The following is a 16275-nucleotide window of genomic DNA, read 5'->3' as shown; positions in this document are numbered from 1 at the left end:
TTACTACTAGGACCAGTACTACTCAATATATTCATCATTGACATGGATGAGGGCACAGAGTGCACTGTCAGCAAGTTTGCTGATGACATAAAACTGGGAGGCCCCTTGGTTCAGGAAGGACAGGCAACTGCTTGAAGAAGTACAGCACAGAACCACAAAGGAACTAGAGTATAACATCTCCCTTATGAGGAAAGGCTGAAGGAGCTGGGTCTCTTTAGCTTGAAGAGAAGACTGATGGGTGACCTCCTTAATATTTATATGTGAAGGGTGAGTGTCAGCAGGATGGAGCTAGGCTCTTCTCAGTCATGTCAAATGATAGGACAAGGGCAATGGGTGCAAGCTAGAGCATAGGAGGTTCCATGTGAACATAAAGGAAAACTTTTTCACTGTGAGGGTGACAGAACTCTGAAATAGGCTGCCTTGAGAGGTTGTAGATTCTCCTTCTCTGCAGACATTCAAAACCCACCTGTTTGTAGTCCTGTGTGACCTACTCTAGGTGATCCTGCTCTGGCAGAAGAGCTGGACTAGAGGATTTTTTGAGGTGCCTTCAAACTGCTAACATTCTGTGGTTCTTAGACACCAAGTAACCTGTCACCAATGCCATACAGTTTTAATGAACTATCATTCTTAAAATAAGATTTCCATTAGTGCACAGTGCTTCTTAGTACAAAAATAACAAAGCTATATTCTTACATTTATGCAAATTATTTTCTAAAGCCTGCATATCTGAAGGAACAAACAGATCAGAACATAAGCCAAAGAAAAGTTTAGGGATAATTTGTGATTTACTTAGTATTAGGATTATTGATGCCTGATCACATTTATTGCAGTTTAACTAATGCAATATGTTTTATTCTACATGATAGTTCCAAACAGCATTTTAATGTACTTTTCCTGATATTGTATGAATATCCACTGATTTGCAGAACTGAACTGAATTGGAGCACTCAACTGCCAAATGACAAAGAAGGTAATCACAGAAAAGTGTTTATGAATTCCAATATGACAAGGGGGCAAAATTTAAATTTATGAAGAAAGTTCTCAGGCCAGACTCAAAGTCAAAGCATTATTCTATTTTACTTTATATACCATCATAATTTATGGGGAAAAACAAGGAGCAGTGCATATCATGCAATTAATTTCACATGAATGCTCTCTCCTTCCAACCTGCAGTTCACACACACCAGTTACACAATCACATATACAATCAAGTATCTACTCGACAAACTTCTAGACACATAAAATTATCCATCTAAAAGGAGAATAGATGAGCAGAAATACCATGTGTATATATATATATATACTTAAGAAAACTAAAAGCATAGTCTGAGATTTATTATGGGAAACTTGACTTGCTTTTCTATAATATTTGTGAAAATATTTGCAAAATTAAGCATTAAGATGTTATGATCAGCTCATGTAAGAAAGCAGACTTACATTCATTATGTTTGTCTGTTTGACTTTTTGGAAAGATTAATGTAAAGCAACCAAATCAGCATACATAAACACACCCAAAATCTGAAGTGAAATAAGTTCAGGATAAAAGACATAGCAAGCATGAAAGGTCCGATTCAAGCAATTATTCTACAGCATGTTACCCTTACCTTAAATTTCATAAAAGAAATGACAAAAGTTGGGATTGCTTGAAGTTCCTAGCAACATGAAACAAATTGGGGAAGGAGCAACAAAACAAAAGGCAAAAATAAAGCAAAGCAGGCAGAAGTTCAGGAAGCACAAAAGAATCACATGTGTAAGAATACAAGTTGTACTTAAAATGCTATAAAGTTTGCAACACAAACTTCCAGAAAACAGATTATTTAGGACACCATCTTAAGAAAGATGTCATCTGCAATAGTGCCCGTCTCTCACTGATTACAGATTGGCTGCAAGTAACTAGTTTTTAGATTCGTAAAGATAGATAAATCCTTTCCTGAGTAACTAAACAAACCAAGTAATGCAAAGTTTGTAAGGAAAGCTTTATGATGGACATGGATGTGCCAAGTCAATAAGAAGGGAAAAAGAAGCAATAGATACTGTTCGACTTTGCACTGTTAGCTATGGTGATCACAAGGGCATCCGATTCACTTATATGGTTTCCACAAAACACAAGAAGGATATTTTGACATGAACCAATCTTATATATTTGGTCTGATCTTGCCTATGTTGCTGTACTTAAAACAGAACCTCTGGACAACATTTCTTGAAAAACAACACATGGATTTTCAATCTAAACTGATTATCTCGTCAAAGAAGTATCTCACATCTGATTCACTATCAACACTATGCACTGAGAAAAGTACTCTCCTTTATATTTGTTCCAGGAAGGTAAATATTAGAATAATTATAGGTGTAGAAAGCTATTTTAAAAATACACTTAAATGGTTTGTGCTGTCCAAAAAGTCAATTTAAAAAAAAAGTAATTTAAAAATTTGTTTATAAAAAACATTTAAAAAAAAATTAATTTAAATCTCTATTCTTGTATGATGCCATTTAGGAAAGAATATTCCATTTGCATTGAAAGATTAACTCTGCTGTCACCACTTCATTAAAGAAAAATAAAAACATATCAACTGTGCTCTTAAATATCATCATAGAACTGATGAATCACAGAATGGTGAAAGGGACCTCTGGAGGACATTTGGTCCAAATCCCCTGCTCAAGCAGGGTCATCTAGTGTCAGCTGCCCAGGACCATGTCCAGGCAGCTTTTGAATACCTAAACAGATGGAAACATTTCTGAGCAGTCGGTAGTTTCCACAGCTCATGTGTCTGTGGGTATAGCCTAGAGGCCATCAGAGCACAGAGTGGCTGAGTCCTGCATCATCTCTGTGTAAACCTCAGGAGACGGTGTGAGATTGATCCTCTAAAGGCAAGCCCAGCACAGGCAGCACACCTGGCTTGAGGCTGTTTGCAGTAGAAACTGCATTGTGTGCTATGGCATGGAAACAATGGAACTGCCTTTAGCCTTCCACAGTCCACAGCATGAAGCTTCAGTGTTCCTTCCTCTGCTTCAGCAGCCGTACTGCTCAGTGGATGGATGCTGTGGCATCAGCACAGGGATGTTGCAGAAAGGAAAATGAAAATTTCCAGTGCTCAAGCACTGGAAATGGACAGAAAAGCTACAGCTGCTTTAGCCATACAGAGCCATAAGGAAGAAGATTCATTCCTTACAAAGCTCTTCTGTAACTCTACAAGGAATGCAATCAAACAGACAAAAAATGTTTCCTCTTTCTCTCATGCTGGGGTTAGGCAGATTGTCTCAGCAGTTCTTCCTGTGTTTGCCATGGAGAAAGCAAATGATCAGGATTATAAAGTGAGTCATGATCACCTGGCATTACTGAGTACAGCATTCTAGTGCAAAGCCAATGGACTAGAGTATACACAAACCAAAAAACTGGAAAAAACCCTCAAACCAACCAAACCCAAAACACGACGACTATGACTGAAACCAATTTCTTAGAGCAAATAGTCAAATATCACTGTGTAGTAGAAATAAATCTGTGTCACAGTCTCCTGAGTCTAAAAGCCCTAATCAATCTCTTGGACTATTCCTGTTCTGATCCAGAAACCCAGTAAGATAAAACCAGAAGTGATGCATTGCTTCAGGTAACAAATTATTGCAATCTCATTGGTGGTATGCTTAAGAAACTCATAGGGAACCTTAGGACCCATTGGTTTGCTACTACCTATAATAATTGTGTTCATTGTGGCTCCTACTGATGAAAATAAGAATATCTCAGCAGGATCAACATTCTATTTTCTAAATCTACTAGAGAACATCTGCAACACTTGTTCCTTTATTCTCAGCTAATCACTCCCTGGTTTTACTGTGCTTGCCTTTCGCTTCAACTGCTCATCAAAAGGAAACATAATAAATCGTAGAAAGCTGTAAAATGTATTTGTAAAACCCCCCTCATGATAAACTCTTTTGAATAGTATATGCAAGAGAAACTTACATCATTCTCCTGCACATCAGTCACTGTATGATGAGGATCAGGATAATACTTCAGAAACTGGGCTACATATGTCATGACAGACTTTTCATCTGGCTTGTCAACATCCACATCTGACAAGTATAGAACATAGTGAATTATTTAGCTGAGTGGCATAAGATTCTGCTTAAAAATCTACATACTATGAATTAGCACATGATTTAACTCAAGCAAGCAGTTCAACTATTTTCAACTGCATTAGGTACCTTCTGGATCAAGGAGCCTTGGAATTCCTAGTTCTGCTTCTGCAAGTGCGAAGGCTTCTTCCAGGTTTTCTCTATTTGATCTTCCCCTCACTGTCTCCATGTCTACTAAATCTGGACGGATAGCATGAATAATGGAATGAAATGCAACGCCACTCCTCCAGCTTTGTCCAAAATCTTTGATTTCAATTCCAACTTGCCTAAAAAATAAGAAAGAAAAAACAAGTGACATGTAATAACATCAGGCCTAGACAAGAGAAGACCACGGCTACCCGCTAAACCTATATCACTTGTTCCTGCAATGCTAATCAGATCCTTGCATCCACTGCATAACTTAATTTCTGCTTATGAAGATCCAAAAGCTTTTTGTTATACACATACTGCATTTGTCTTCAGTGGGCTTGTTAGTGGCAATAAGCCAACGGTATTTTGAACAAGTCAAGTATACCAAGATTCTATTCTATTCTATTCTATTCTCAAAGTTCTTGTGTGACAGACAGTGTCTGTATGCAACTCCATTCACTACTCCCTCTCTGCAAAGCACTTAATATCTCCCTCCATTAGGACTACTGCAGTTCAGTTAGGTACACCAGCATCATTAAAAAAGGGCCTAAAACAAACCCCAAAACAACAATAACAAAAAAAGAGGAAAGAATGAAAAAAAAATTCCATTTATTGGTTATCTTTTAAAAATCAAAGCATAAAGAGTGACATTACTGCTGAGATAAAAATGTAACACAAAAAGTTCTTTATACTCTTATCAAAAACACAAGTGATACCATAATTTCATGCACCCAGGACACTTACTTGTCCACTAAAAAATAAACACATATGATCAATAGCAATATAAAACCAGTAACCAGAATTGAATCATACTTCTGACTGCTTCTTTTAAAAGTAATTTTGAAAGGCATGGTGGTCCACAGACTGCAAGACTTGACTTTGACTGAGGGCACACATACACTAAGGCAGTGTTGCTATTGGGAGGTTCACTGCAACACTACCTCTGAATGAAGGCTTCATTCAAAGCTCACTGGCATCAGTGAAACATCTTCACTGACTTTAATGAGCCAACCCTTAAAACCTGCAACGGCTAGGCTGAGTGTACCATCCTGTCTTCTTTGAACACATTCCACCTACTCTTCAGAATAATGCTGACAGCTTCATTAATGCACTTTTTTCTTTGTATTTTGTTTGTTTACATCTGGAAATTGTAGCTGACCACTTTCAGTTACCTGTTTCTTACTGACAACATTGCAATAGGAAGAATGCCAAATTAGACTGTAAATGCACTATGATTTACTATATTCTACCTATTTATTGAAGAAGTGGAAAAGAGCTGTAACTTTACAATTATATTTCTTTTCTCTGAGGCATGACTCCAGAACTGGATATTCTCCCTCCACAATTTGCACATAACTGACCAAATATCAGTCATTCATTAATTCAAATAAATAAATCCCTTTTATTCTTTTAAATCTTTTATTTTAATTTTCTTATTGTGGAAGCTACCAGGGCAAATTTTATAGTAATATGTACTTGTATCACCAAACTGCAAGAGGATATTCATAATTTTTTGTCACCTTTGTTTTGATAGCAGGTGCCAGAACTTAATGACCTTACAAACTCTGTCACTGAGGAATGCTAAATGGATGTGGGACTTGCATTGTCATATGGAGTGTTTTTGGTAATAGGACTAATACATTGTAATTTAGACACCTAATTGCCTTTCCTCTTCCTCATTCTGTCAAAGGTAATCCTATTCATTATTCAGAAACAATGAAATATGGTTGCTTGTAAAATTAATGCAAATTGCTATTTATTACTTGCTTGTGGTAGGGTGGTAACATTTGGCAACCTCAGTTGTCAACAAGAATATAATCACATAAATACAAAGCAAAAGAATAACTACCAATTGAGAGAGTTCAGAAACTGAAAAAAAGGTTTGCACTGCATATGCAAATTCAGTTCATTTATAGGTTACTTACTTTGCTGCTGTGTACTGTATCCATTTTAACAAAGCCTTCCTGGCACTTCCTTGGACCTTGGTTACCACCTTCCGTTTGCTTGGGGGACTTGCAGTTTCTGAACTGACAACACTTTCCACAGAAGAAGCACTGCTAGACAATGACTGCAGCTGTGGGAGGTTGCTGGTAAGCTCTTCAATCTGTTGGGAAAAGATATTAATGGACTTTTTGTAGCTAATCTTAATTCTCATCAATTTTAAAATAATTTCCTAATACATCTGACAAAATAAAGTTGGACAGAAGTTATAATTAGTATGCTGCATTTTATTTAACTGTACATTAAAGCAGCTTTAAAAATGCTGAAGTATATGCCCAGATGATAGTACAAGACCCCTAGTGATCATTGACTTTCTTGCCACTCTACAGCTAGAAAAACATGCAAGTGGGTCATGTTATCTATTATGACAAATTACCATAGAAATAGGAGACAATGGTTCACATATAGCTTGAATTCAAATTTTAAAGTAATCCAGTAATTTCAGTGGAGGCTTGTTCAATTAAAGAACAGAAGATACCTCAGTGATCTTATCTGGATCATCCTTTACTTATCATGGCACAGTTTGGATATAAATTCAGTTGTGGTTTTGCTTAGAGGTAGCTTGTGAAGGAGTAGCAAATGTTCTGCCACGGGATCACAGGATGTTAGGGGTTGGAAGGGACTTCTGAAGATCATTGAGTCCAACCCCCCTGCCAGAGCAGGACCATAGAATCTAGCACAGGTCACACAGGAACACATCCAGATGGGTCTTGAAGTTCTCCAGAGAAGGAGAGTGCACAACCTTTCTGGGCAGCCTGTCCCAGTGCTCTGTGACCCTCACAGTGAAGAAGTTCCCCCTCATGTTGAAGTGGAACCTCCTGTGTTGTAATTTACATCCATTACCCCTTGTCCTGTCAGCAAAGTGCATTACTGGTGGTTACTGAGGTTGTGTGACAGTTAGTTGCATCATGCCTTTTATCAAATGAAAATCGTTAACTTCACTCTCTTAAGAAAATTGACTAAAAATTTGTGGGTTTAACATGAAATATCCAGAGGATGTTGCAAGATTGTCCATGGTCAAAAATTACTCAAAGTTGATGCAACGAACTACAGTTTCAGTAATTCTGTGAAGCATATTTTTCACTGCTCATCTCAAAGAGCTATAAATGAAAATAAAAATGCTACTATCATTCTGGGTAACTTGTCTTCCAAGATCTGAATCACTGAGGTGTCACACTGAGACATGAAAGCTGCATCACAAGAGAGCCAAAGCCAAGGAATGTCATAAAGAAAAGCAACAAAATCAATTGTTGTATTTTTAACTGTTGAGCAGTGACTCATTTTGTTAACTCATACGGACAGGATTTAGAAAACCATTTTTTCCTCCCACCTAACCTTGACAGAATGCAAATGATGTCTCCTCTGCAAATTCAAACCACCCCCTAACTACATCATTCACAGGCTTGCAAATATCTGCATCTACCAGAGAAATCAGTGTGTTTACATGTTGTTGGGGTTTTTTTAATAATTACTCTCTGACATTAAGCACACTGGAGTGAGGCATATTACACAATTACTAAAGCTACTTGTAAGAACAGTCCACAATTCTACTCTTTTTGTTGCTTTGTTGCATTTTTCACAGAAAGTAGAATAATATGTTCCAGTGATGAAGCAACTCCATTCAATCTATTCCCAATCAATCTATTCCAATCTAATTTTACCCACTGTGAAGCACCCCTACCAGTAACTGTTGCTTTATTCAGGATCGGATCCGCAGATAATTACAAAGTGACTTAGCTACATCAGTTCATACGAAACAACGATCTGAACTATTATTTGAGCAAGTATTAAAAAAATAAAATAAAATGTAGTACCTGAAAATACAAAATTATGGTCCACACCAAGCCAAGCACAATAGAGGGTCTGCCATCAGCAATGTCAGTTGAGTTTATGTTGACAAGCTTAATCTACATAGCAAAGAAAAAAAAAGTGTTTTATCACACACAAGACAACAATTATGAAAGACATTCAAAATAGGAGTTACATTTTTAATGCATTTTTGCAATTAAATAACAAGTGTCTTCACTTTTAAAAAATAACAAACCAGTGAATGGTCTCATTTAACTTTTTAGACAAGTATAGCTAGGATATTGAGTGATTTTTTAAGACCATTGTATGCTATTCATAGGAAAAAAAAAAAAAAGAACTTAATTTCAAGTGGAAAGGAGAATAAAAATTACATAGAACAATTGTACAAACCGGAGATCCTCTGTATACAGACTAGCATGAAAAGCAAGGGAAAAAATGATATAAAAGTAAGTTTTAAATTATTGTTAGGTAAATGCATCAATTTCATTTCATAATGCAATGAAAGCACACTTTTGGCACATCTTACAACAATTAATAAAGAAATCAAATCAAGTGTTCTGTAAGAGAGTTTAAAGTATGCAGGGGTTTCTTGCTACAGTTCTAACACATTTAGAATGGAAAGAGAAAACTCAGTTTAAGAATAAACAAGAAAAGGAAAAGGGAGGAGAAAGCATAGAAAACAGATAAGAGGAAAAAAGAATAACACCGTTGTCCAGCAGAGCGCCTTTTATTGTAAGGATTATTACTACCACTGACTACGACTCCCTTGCAATACAAATCTTTTAAAATAAAAGTTGGAAAAAATGAGTTGTCCAAGGCCACATGAAGCTTTTCAACAAAACCAGGAAGAGATTCCATAAGTTTTAACTCACAAATGCTCATCTATCATCTGAATAAAATATCAATCTAAAATAAATTCATAAGGTATAAGGCAGTAAAGGAGGGGATAAAGATTGGCAGATACTACTCAAGCAAACGGAATAAAACAGTTGTAACCAAAAATTAGCAAATACATTGATATCAATTTCCTCAGCAAAACAAACACCATGCCATCAGTCATGGTATAAATATGAAAGGCTGCTAAAAGTTCATCCCTTGCAAACTTGTTCATGGACACTTAATGTATGGGAAAATGTTCTGTTTCCATCTTTGCTTGTTTCCAACAAGGCGACAGGAACAGCCTGCAGTGTTCAGTTCTTTTGCAGAGGCAAAAGATGGAGAAGGTGAGTCCAGCCAATATACAGTGGTAAAAGCTGTCCAGCTAGCTCTCAACACAGCTGAACATGAGTGATGGCCAAAGGTTTATCTCCACACCGATTCATGGATGGTAGCCAACGCTCTGTGGGGTTGGCTAAAGGACTTGAAAAAGAACGGTTGGCAGAGAAAAGGAAAGCCTGTTTGGGCTGCTGATCTGTGGCAGGACATTGCTGCTCACAATAAGGAAATTCCAGTGAAAGTGAGACATTGGCATTCACATAACTAATAGTAAAGCTACTGAGGAACACCACCACAACCATCAGGAAGATTTAGCTGCAAAAGTTTCTCAAGTAGATGTAAACTCTGATCTTGATGGGAAACAGTGAGGTGAGCTGTTCTTAGCTCAGTGGGCTCATGATTCATCAGGACATCAAGGCAGAGATGCAACCTACCAGTGGGCTCGTGACAAATCCATGGATATTTCCATGGACGCTATCATGCAAATCATACATGACTGTGACATTTGTGCTGCTATTAAGCAGGTAAAGTGAATCAAGCCCTTGTGGTATGGTGAGAGATGGTCCAAGTACAAGTATGATGAAGCCTGCCAGATTGATTACATCACTCTACCTCAATGTGGCAAACAGTATGTGCTGACTATGGTAGAGGCAAGCACTGGATGGTTGGAAACTTATCCAGTTCCTCATGCAACTGCACATAACACCATTCTTGGTCTGGAAAGACAAATCCTGTGGAGACACAGACCTCCAGAGAGAATTGAGTCAGACAATGGAACTCATTTCAAAAACAATCTTGTGAAAAACTGACCCAAAGAGTACAGCACCAAGTGGATATTCCACATTCCCTACTATGCACCAGCTGCAGGGAAGATTGAACACTGCAACAGTTTGCTGAAGATCATGCTTAAAGCCATGGGGGGTGGATCTATGAAAAACTTGGAGAAACATCTGTCACAAGCAACCTGGTTAGTAAATAGCAGAGGTTCAGTAAATCAAGCTGGACCTGCACAGCGTGTCCAGAGGACCAGCAACAAAGATGGTGAGGGGTTTGGAGCACAAGCCCTGTGAGGAGAGGCTGAGGGAGCTGGGGTTGTTTAGTCTGGAGAAGAGGAAGCTCAGAGGAGACCTTATTGCTCTCTACAACTACCTGAAGGGAGGTTGTAGACAGGTGGGGGTTGGTCTCTTCTCCCAGGCAACCAGCACCAGAACAAGGGGATACAGTCTCAAGCTGCACCAGGGGAGGTTTAGGCTGGATGTTAGGAAGAAGTTCTTCCTAGAAAGAGTGATTGGCCATTGGAAAGGGGCTGCCCAGGGAGGTGGTGGAGTCACCATCACTGGAGGTGTTTAAGAAGAGACTGGTTGCCATGGTTTAGTTGATTAGATAGTGTTGGGTGATAGGTTGGACTCAACGATCCTGAAGGTCTTTTCCAACATGGTTTATTCTATTCTATTCTATTCTAATTAGATTTGTTACAAAAGGTAGAAGGTGATAAAGTTCCTGTTATTAGAGGAAAGAATCTCTTAGGGAAAACTGTTTGGGTATTTTCTCCTTCAGGAGAGGTGGTTTCTGCCAAAGGTCCTGGTCAGACTTACTGGGTAATGCAAGAAAATGGTGACATTCAGTGTATTCCACAAAGAAATCTAACTTTAGCTGAGAGAGTTTAAATTCAGAGTGTATAATACAAGCTGTAAGGAGTTTCTGCTTCAGGCACCACATCGCACCCAAAAGATCCATGAGTACAGTACACTAGCACAAACCCTGAGTCACCTGAGAGACCCTGTCCTTTTCTTCATCTCATCTGCGAAGAGACAAACTGTTTTCTTATTTCCTCATTTTTGAACTTTTGAATCATCTACATCTGAGATAGCCAGAATGGAAGACAGACTGAAGATAGGAACTTTACTGCTCATTATTGTAGATATTGTTTTAGATTAAATGGGTATCATTAGAATACATGGAATACATAGAATAAACCAGCTTGAAAGAGACCTTCAAGATCAGCGCGTCCAACCCATCAACCAATCCAACACCACCTAAACAACTAATCCATGACACCAAGCACCCCATCAAGTCTTCTCCTGAAAACCTCCAGTGATGGTGACTCCACCACCTCCCCCGGCAGCCCATTCCAATGGGCAATCACTCTCTCTGTATATAACTTTTTCCTAACACCCAACCTAAACCTTCCCTGGCGCAGCCTGAGACCGTGTGTAGCAAACAATGGAACTATTTAGAAGGGTTGGATTGTGGTAGTTTCAGGCTGTGGCTAGAAAATTTTCCACAGATTTTGAACAGAAAGTAGTAGAATGTAAATAAATCACCATTGGATGTAAAAAGGAAAATAATGATAAATTCTATATAATCCCATGAAAGTTAGATCTGTAAAGTAACTTTCTTTTTGGTTTTCTTGCTCTGGCAGATACTAACTTCTGGCTCCTGCTGGCTTTGCTGACCTTGAATGCATTCTTGTTGTGGTTAAGTAACTAACAGCAACTCTGCTCTTTCTCTTGTCCCATGTATAGGGGGGTAGGGAAGGGAGCAGGGAGGGGGATGGTATTAGTAGCCCCTTGGTTCGTCCAGGGATGTTCTTGTGTTGTTTATAAATTGTACATATATGTAAATATTGTACATTTTGTACATATTAATTTCTAGATTGTAGTTTTGCTTGTAAATACAGCTTCATTTGCTTCCACCTGAGCTAGTCTGGCAATTTTATGTTGGGGGGTAATTTCAACCCACCACAGTCATGACATGACCCCTCTTCAGCAGAGAAAGGGAATCATCAAAAGAAGTGAAAATCCAGACTGAAATGAAAACGGATTTAAGAAAACAGTCAAATTAATATCAATGTATTCTATTCTATTCTAATGTCAGTAAAAGATGTATAAAGTTACACTCAGCACAGCAAAAGTGCAGCAGAAAGCTATACAGAAAGACAGTTGTTCTTATCAGGAAGAGAAACAAGCTCAAGGAAGAGCTTTAGCTGGAGGCTCCTCACCAAAATTCCTCCTTCACACTGGGTGCAATGGACATAGTATGAGATATACCTGTGAGCAAACTCACATCAACTGTCCTTGATGACTCAGACCTGCTAATGGCCTGCAGCCCATGGCTGGCCTGCGATTCAGTCCCAGAAAAACTTGGACATCTAGTTATTGTGCTGCTTTTGGTTTAAACTCCACTAAAATGAATCTAAAACTACAAAATAAACTTTCCAGAACCATTTAAAAACCAGTTTGGTTCAGAATGATATTTGCTAATTGCCAGCTGCATTTTGCAGTATAACGGGGTTATTTGCAGAAGTCTGTTTGAGCAGTGATAATAGGAAGAATGAATAATGAACTTTACTTCTGGGAGAGCCCATGGAGGAAGGAGACCCTGTCAGCACTCCCCAATGTATTGCATGCAGCCACTAGCCTCCATTTGCTCACCTTTGGGTACAGGCTAGGACTACACTCCGTTGTTGAAAGGACATTTCTTGTCTGAACTGCTTCCCCACCTCCTCTGGGAGGAAAAGGATGACAGACTAGATAGATACACCCTTCAGGCTGGATTCAACCTAGAAACTACCTGGTTATGTATACCAGCCTACCTGACATGTTGCATATTTCCAACTCCCTCTAGAAAAAACTCTTGCATATTCATACAAAGTACACACAAAAGTAACTAAAGAAGCCCAGAAAAAAAATTGCTCAGGTATCAGGAGTCAAAACATGGTGATCCATTTCTGGCAGGGTCAATTACCTAGCTGCACTGCTGTATTATTTCTGGGATCTCAGCTGGGTCATTGAAAGTGCAGGTCTCCCAGTACATTGTGACATGCAGAGTAGGGATGCATGGGGTTTTTTAATTCACCACAGCCTTGTCTTAGGCTATAAAGGTCTCACCAGAAAGCACCTCTCTTTTTATTGAAGCCTCCACTCTGAGGCTGCGTATGATATGCCTTGTGTTAACAAACTATGCAACATATGATAGCAAAATCGTAAGCTGAAGCTGAATTTGGCTCCAAGAAGATACTTGTCTTTGCTTTGGTTATACATTTTTCCATTTAAAAACTTCTCTTACATATTTCTTTCTACAGACATCTGCTAAGATTATTTCTCACGTAATGAAAATGTAATTAGGTCAAGATGCCATATGGTTAAAGAGAGAAAGAATGCCAAAAGCCAACAATTCCTGGTGTATGGCATGGAGACATAAAATTCATCAGGTGTTACATCTGCATTGAGAAAAATGGAACTAACATACAGAAATTAGAAGAATAAAGTCACTACAATATAAAGAGAAATAGGCAGGAAAGAAGGTAGAAGTAGACCATAAAACTATTCTTTTAATTATAAAAGAATGCCTCTAAGGAGCTGAAAATTATTTGCCAAGAACAGCAACAGGAAAGTAGAGAGAACAGGGAGTTGAAGAGCACATTGAGGAGAAAAAAAAACCCAATACTAAAAAGGGAACAGATCATGAAAGGTGATTCTGAAAAAAAAAAAGAAACATTTTGCCCTATATATGGCTATATATTAGTATAACATCTTGTAAATTGTACTTTAAAGCACATTTTAGGCTTTGTGTAGAAAGTGAAGATTGCATGCGTAGCTCAAATATTGAAGAATAAGAACAGGTAGGTGGATACAAATCATACAAAGAAAGAAAGAGATGAAAGGGAGAAAGAAAGAGGCATAAAAGGGAGAAAGGAAGAGGCATAAAACAGTGAAAGGAAGGAAAGAGAGACAAAGGAAGGAAAACAAGGAAAGCAAGGAAAATTGAGGACTTGGAGTTACCAAACCTACCCGTCTCCCTTCCAGAAACTTAAGAGCTGTGCCAATGTTGGCAACCCAGTGAATTCTCTTCAGATGACGACCCTGCTCACAAGGCTTAAAGAGAAAGAACAATGTAAACTCCCATCAGACTTCTACATATTTGGTGCAAAAAATGAAGTTCCAGTTTATCAGAAATGCCTATGTACATACCACAGTCTGATTTACATGTGAAAATGTCCCTTGGTACAGTCAAATTGTATCTCTGCATATACCAACAGGAAGGACTGGCAGATATAGGGGAAGCAAATGTGACATTTGTATTATTATAAAAAGTTATATATGCCTTAATAACCACAGGATGCAGGATGTCAGCTTCAGCCCATAAACTTCATCACATCAGAGAACTACTTTCCTTATGTAAAATAAACTACTATTATTTTGATACACACACACAAATATATGTATTTGAGAGAAGGCAATGTTCTCTCAATAAAATATTTTGCCTGAAAAAGAGAAGTCAGAGTGGTGTTATTTTTTCAAAAATCAGTCTGTAGTGAAGAAGTTTTACCTAGAGGGTTTTTATCCATTCTTTCTAGTATCTTATTGGTTATTAAGAACCCAAACTTTCACAAGTCCTCACTGAACAATGAATTTTGTTGAACTTCAGACATGGAGACTAAAAAAGACAGAATTCTTTGAATTAAATCAAGAACATATCCGAGGCTTCTAATACTCTTCAGTGGAATTAAATGCCTCACTTAATCCTATACTGTAGTGCAAATATACATCTACTACCAGTTAAATGTGTGGTCACAAAGTTACAAATGGATTTAACAAAGGCCCACAAGAGATTCTGAAATTCCTCTTGCAGTTACTGCAGAATATCATACTTGGGTGTGCATAACCTAAATTAACTAGACATAATTCTGATTCTGTAATATCACTTGTCTTTCACTAATTAATATAGGCAGGATACAATCCAGTGACCTTCATTGTTTAACAGGTGCTGTCATTAAACTTCTTTCCCTGTTCTACTATTTCTGCTTTGCCACAAGAGGGAGACTTTCTGTCTTAGATGAACAGAAACAGAAACCGGCATAAGTCAACAGACCAGAAACTCACTCGAAAGCGGAGCTTTTTTTCCTCAGCTTACAGTTAAATCAGTCTTGCAGTCTGAATTGCTACCTAACATAGGTTGTCACCTACAAACAAAACAGACTTGAAATATGAAAAAGAGGCCAAAGTGTGGCATTTGAAATTGCCTGCATGTGAGGGAGGGTTACATCTGAACCCTAGAGCAAGCCAAACAGAAGACTGTTGCTCTGCTCCTTCAGATGCTGCCACTTGATCTGCTAGCTGTCTTGAAAAAAAAGTGAGAGTCCCTGGCCTAAAATCTGTTTGTTTTTCTCCCAAATCACATGCACAAAACTACCCTGGTGGCCGAGAGACAGTTTATTTGCCATGTACACATGGCCTCTGTATATAACAATTTGGCTGTGAAAAAGCCTTTTGTGATCAGTTAAAGTTCTTTACAGCAGCACAGTGGCTAAACTGATATAAGGCCCCCTGTGAAATTTTAGGGGCTCACTTTTTTTTTTTCACCTTTTTTTTTCTTTCCAGAGTCATAAATGTAACAAGCCTGTCATTATTTCTTCAAGTTGTATAGAAATAACATGCTGTTTAGACCATTTTTTTTGTGTCGTAATAGCAACACCGAGATAAATTGTAAAGACTAAGACAACTAAGCAATTTTAATGAACTTTTAAGACAAAATTTATATAAAAATGCATAAACCCAAGAATGTCAGTCTGTAATAATCTTTTGTTTGGCCATTTTTTGGGGGGTTTGATTGTTTGGTTTTTTTTCAAACCATGCAGCCTACTCTGTGAATAAACTTTTTTTTGCTGCATAGCACACCATATTTTAAAATATTCAAACACAGAAACATATTAGGAAATTATATCCTGAAGAAAGTATGCAGCTATGTTATATATACAGAAGGAAGTTCTTACCAGCTTCTGCCCTGAAAGAACCTCCAAAAGGGCAATCAGCATTACCCCATCTTTGATATCTTCAAACAGATCATTCACCAGTATGGGAGGATTGCGCTGAAAAAGGGAGCAGATTTCAGGTATTATAAAGGCTCAAGAGTATGACATCCTGCCTCCCTTCCTTTCAAAGAGATGCACAAAGCATGGCTGGTCCCTTTCTTTATTTTTTATGATGTTCA

At 38.0% G+C, this 16275-nt stretch overlaps 1 protein-coding gene across 1 annotated transcript in view; it reads right to left on the bottom strand.

The window, feature by feature from the left end:
• SYNE1 (spectrin repeat containing nuclear envelope protein 1) overlaps positions 1-16275 on the bottom strand; it is a 259224-nt gene that overhangs the window by 232484 nt on the left and 10465 nt on the right. The window contains exons 3-10 of the mRNA XM_054162702.1: positions 16058-16153; positions 14076-14159; positions 8458-8478; positions 8073-8165; positions 6183-6361; positions 4198-4394; positions 3956-4065; positions 1605-1652 (exon numbers count right to left, since the gene is read on the bottom strand). Of these exons, the coding sequence (XP_054018677.1) occupies positions 1605-1652; positions 3956-4065; positions 4198-4394; positions 6183-6361; positions 8073-8165; positions 8458-8478; positions 14076-14159; positions 16058-16153 (828 nt within the window). The remainder of the gene's footprint in view (positions 1-1604; positions 1653-3955; positions 4066-4197; positions 4395-6182; positions 6362-8072; positions 8166-8457; positions 8479-14075; positions 14160-16057; positions 16154-16275) is intronic.

Source organism: Dryobates pubescens, chromosome 6 (genome assembly GCF_014839835.1).
Source record: "Dryobates pubescens isolate bDryPub1 chromosome 6, bDryPub1.pri, whole genome shotgun sequence".
Lineage (NCBI taxonomy): Eukaryota > Metazoa > Chordata > Aves > Piciformes > Picidae > Dryobates > Dryobates pubescens.
Note: the sequence above shows the minus strand (reverse complement) of the source record. Positions and strands in the feature narration are given on the sequence as shown.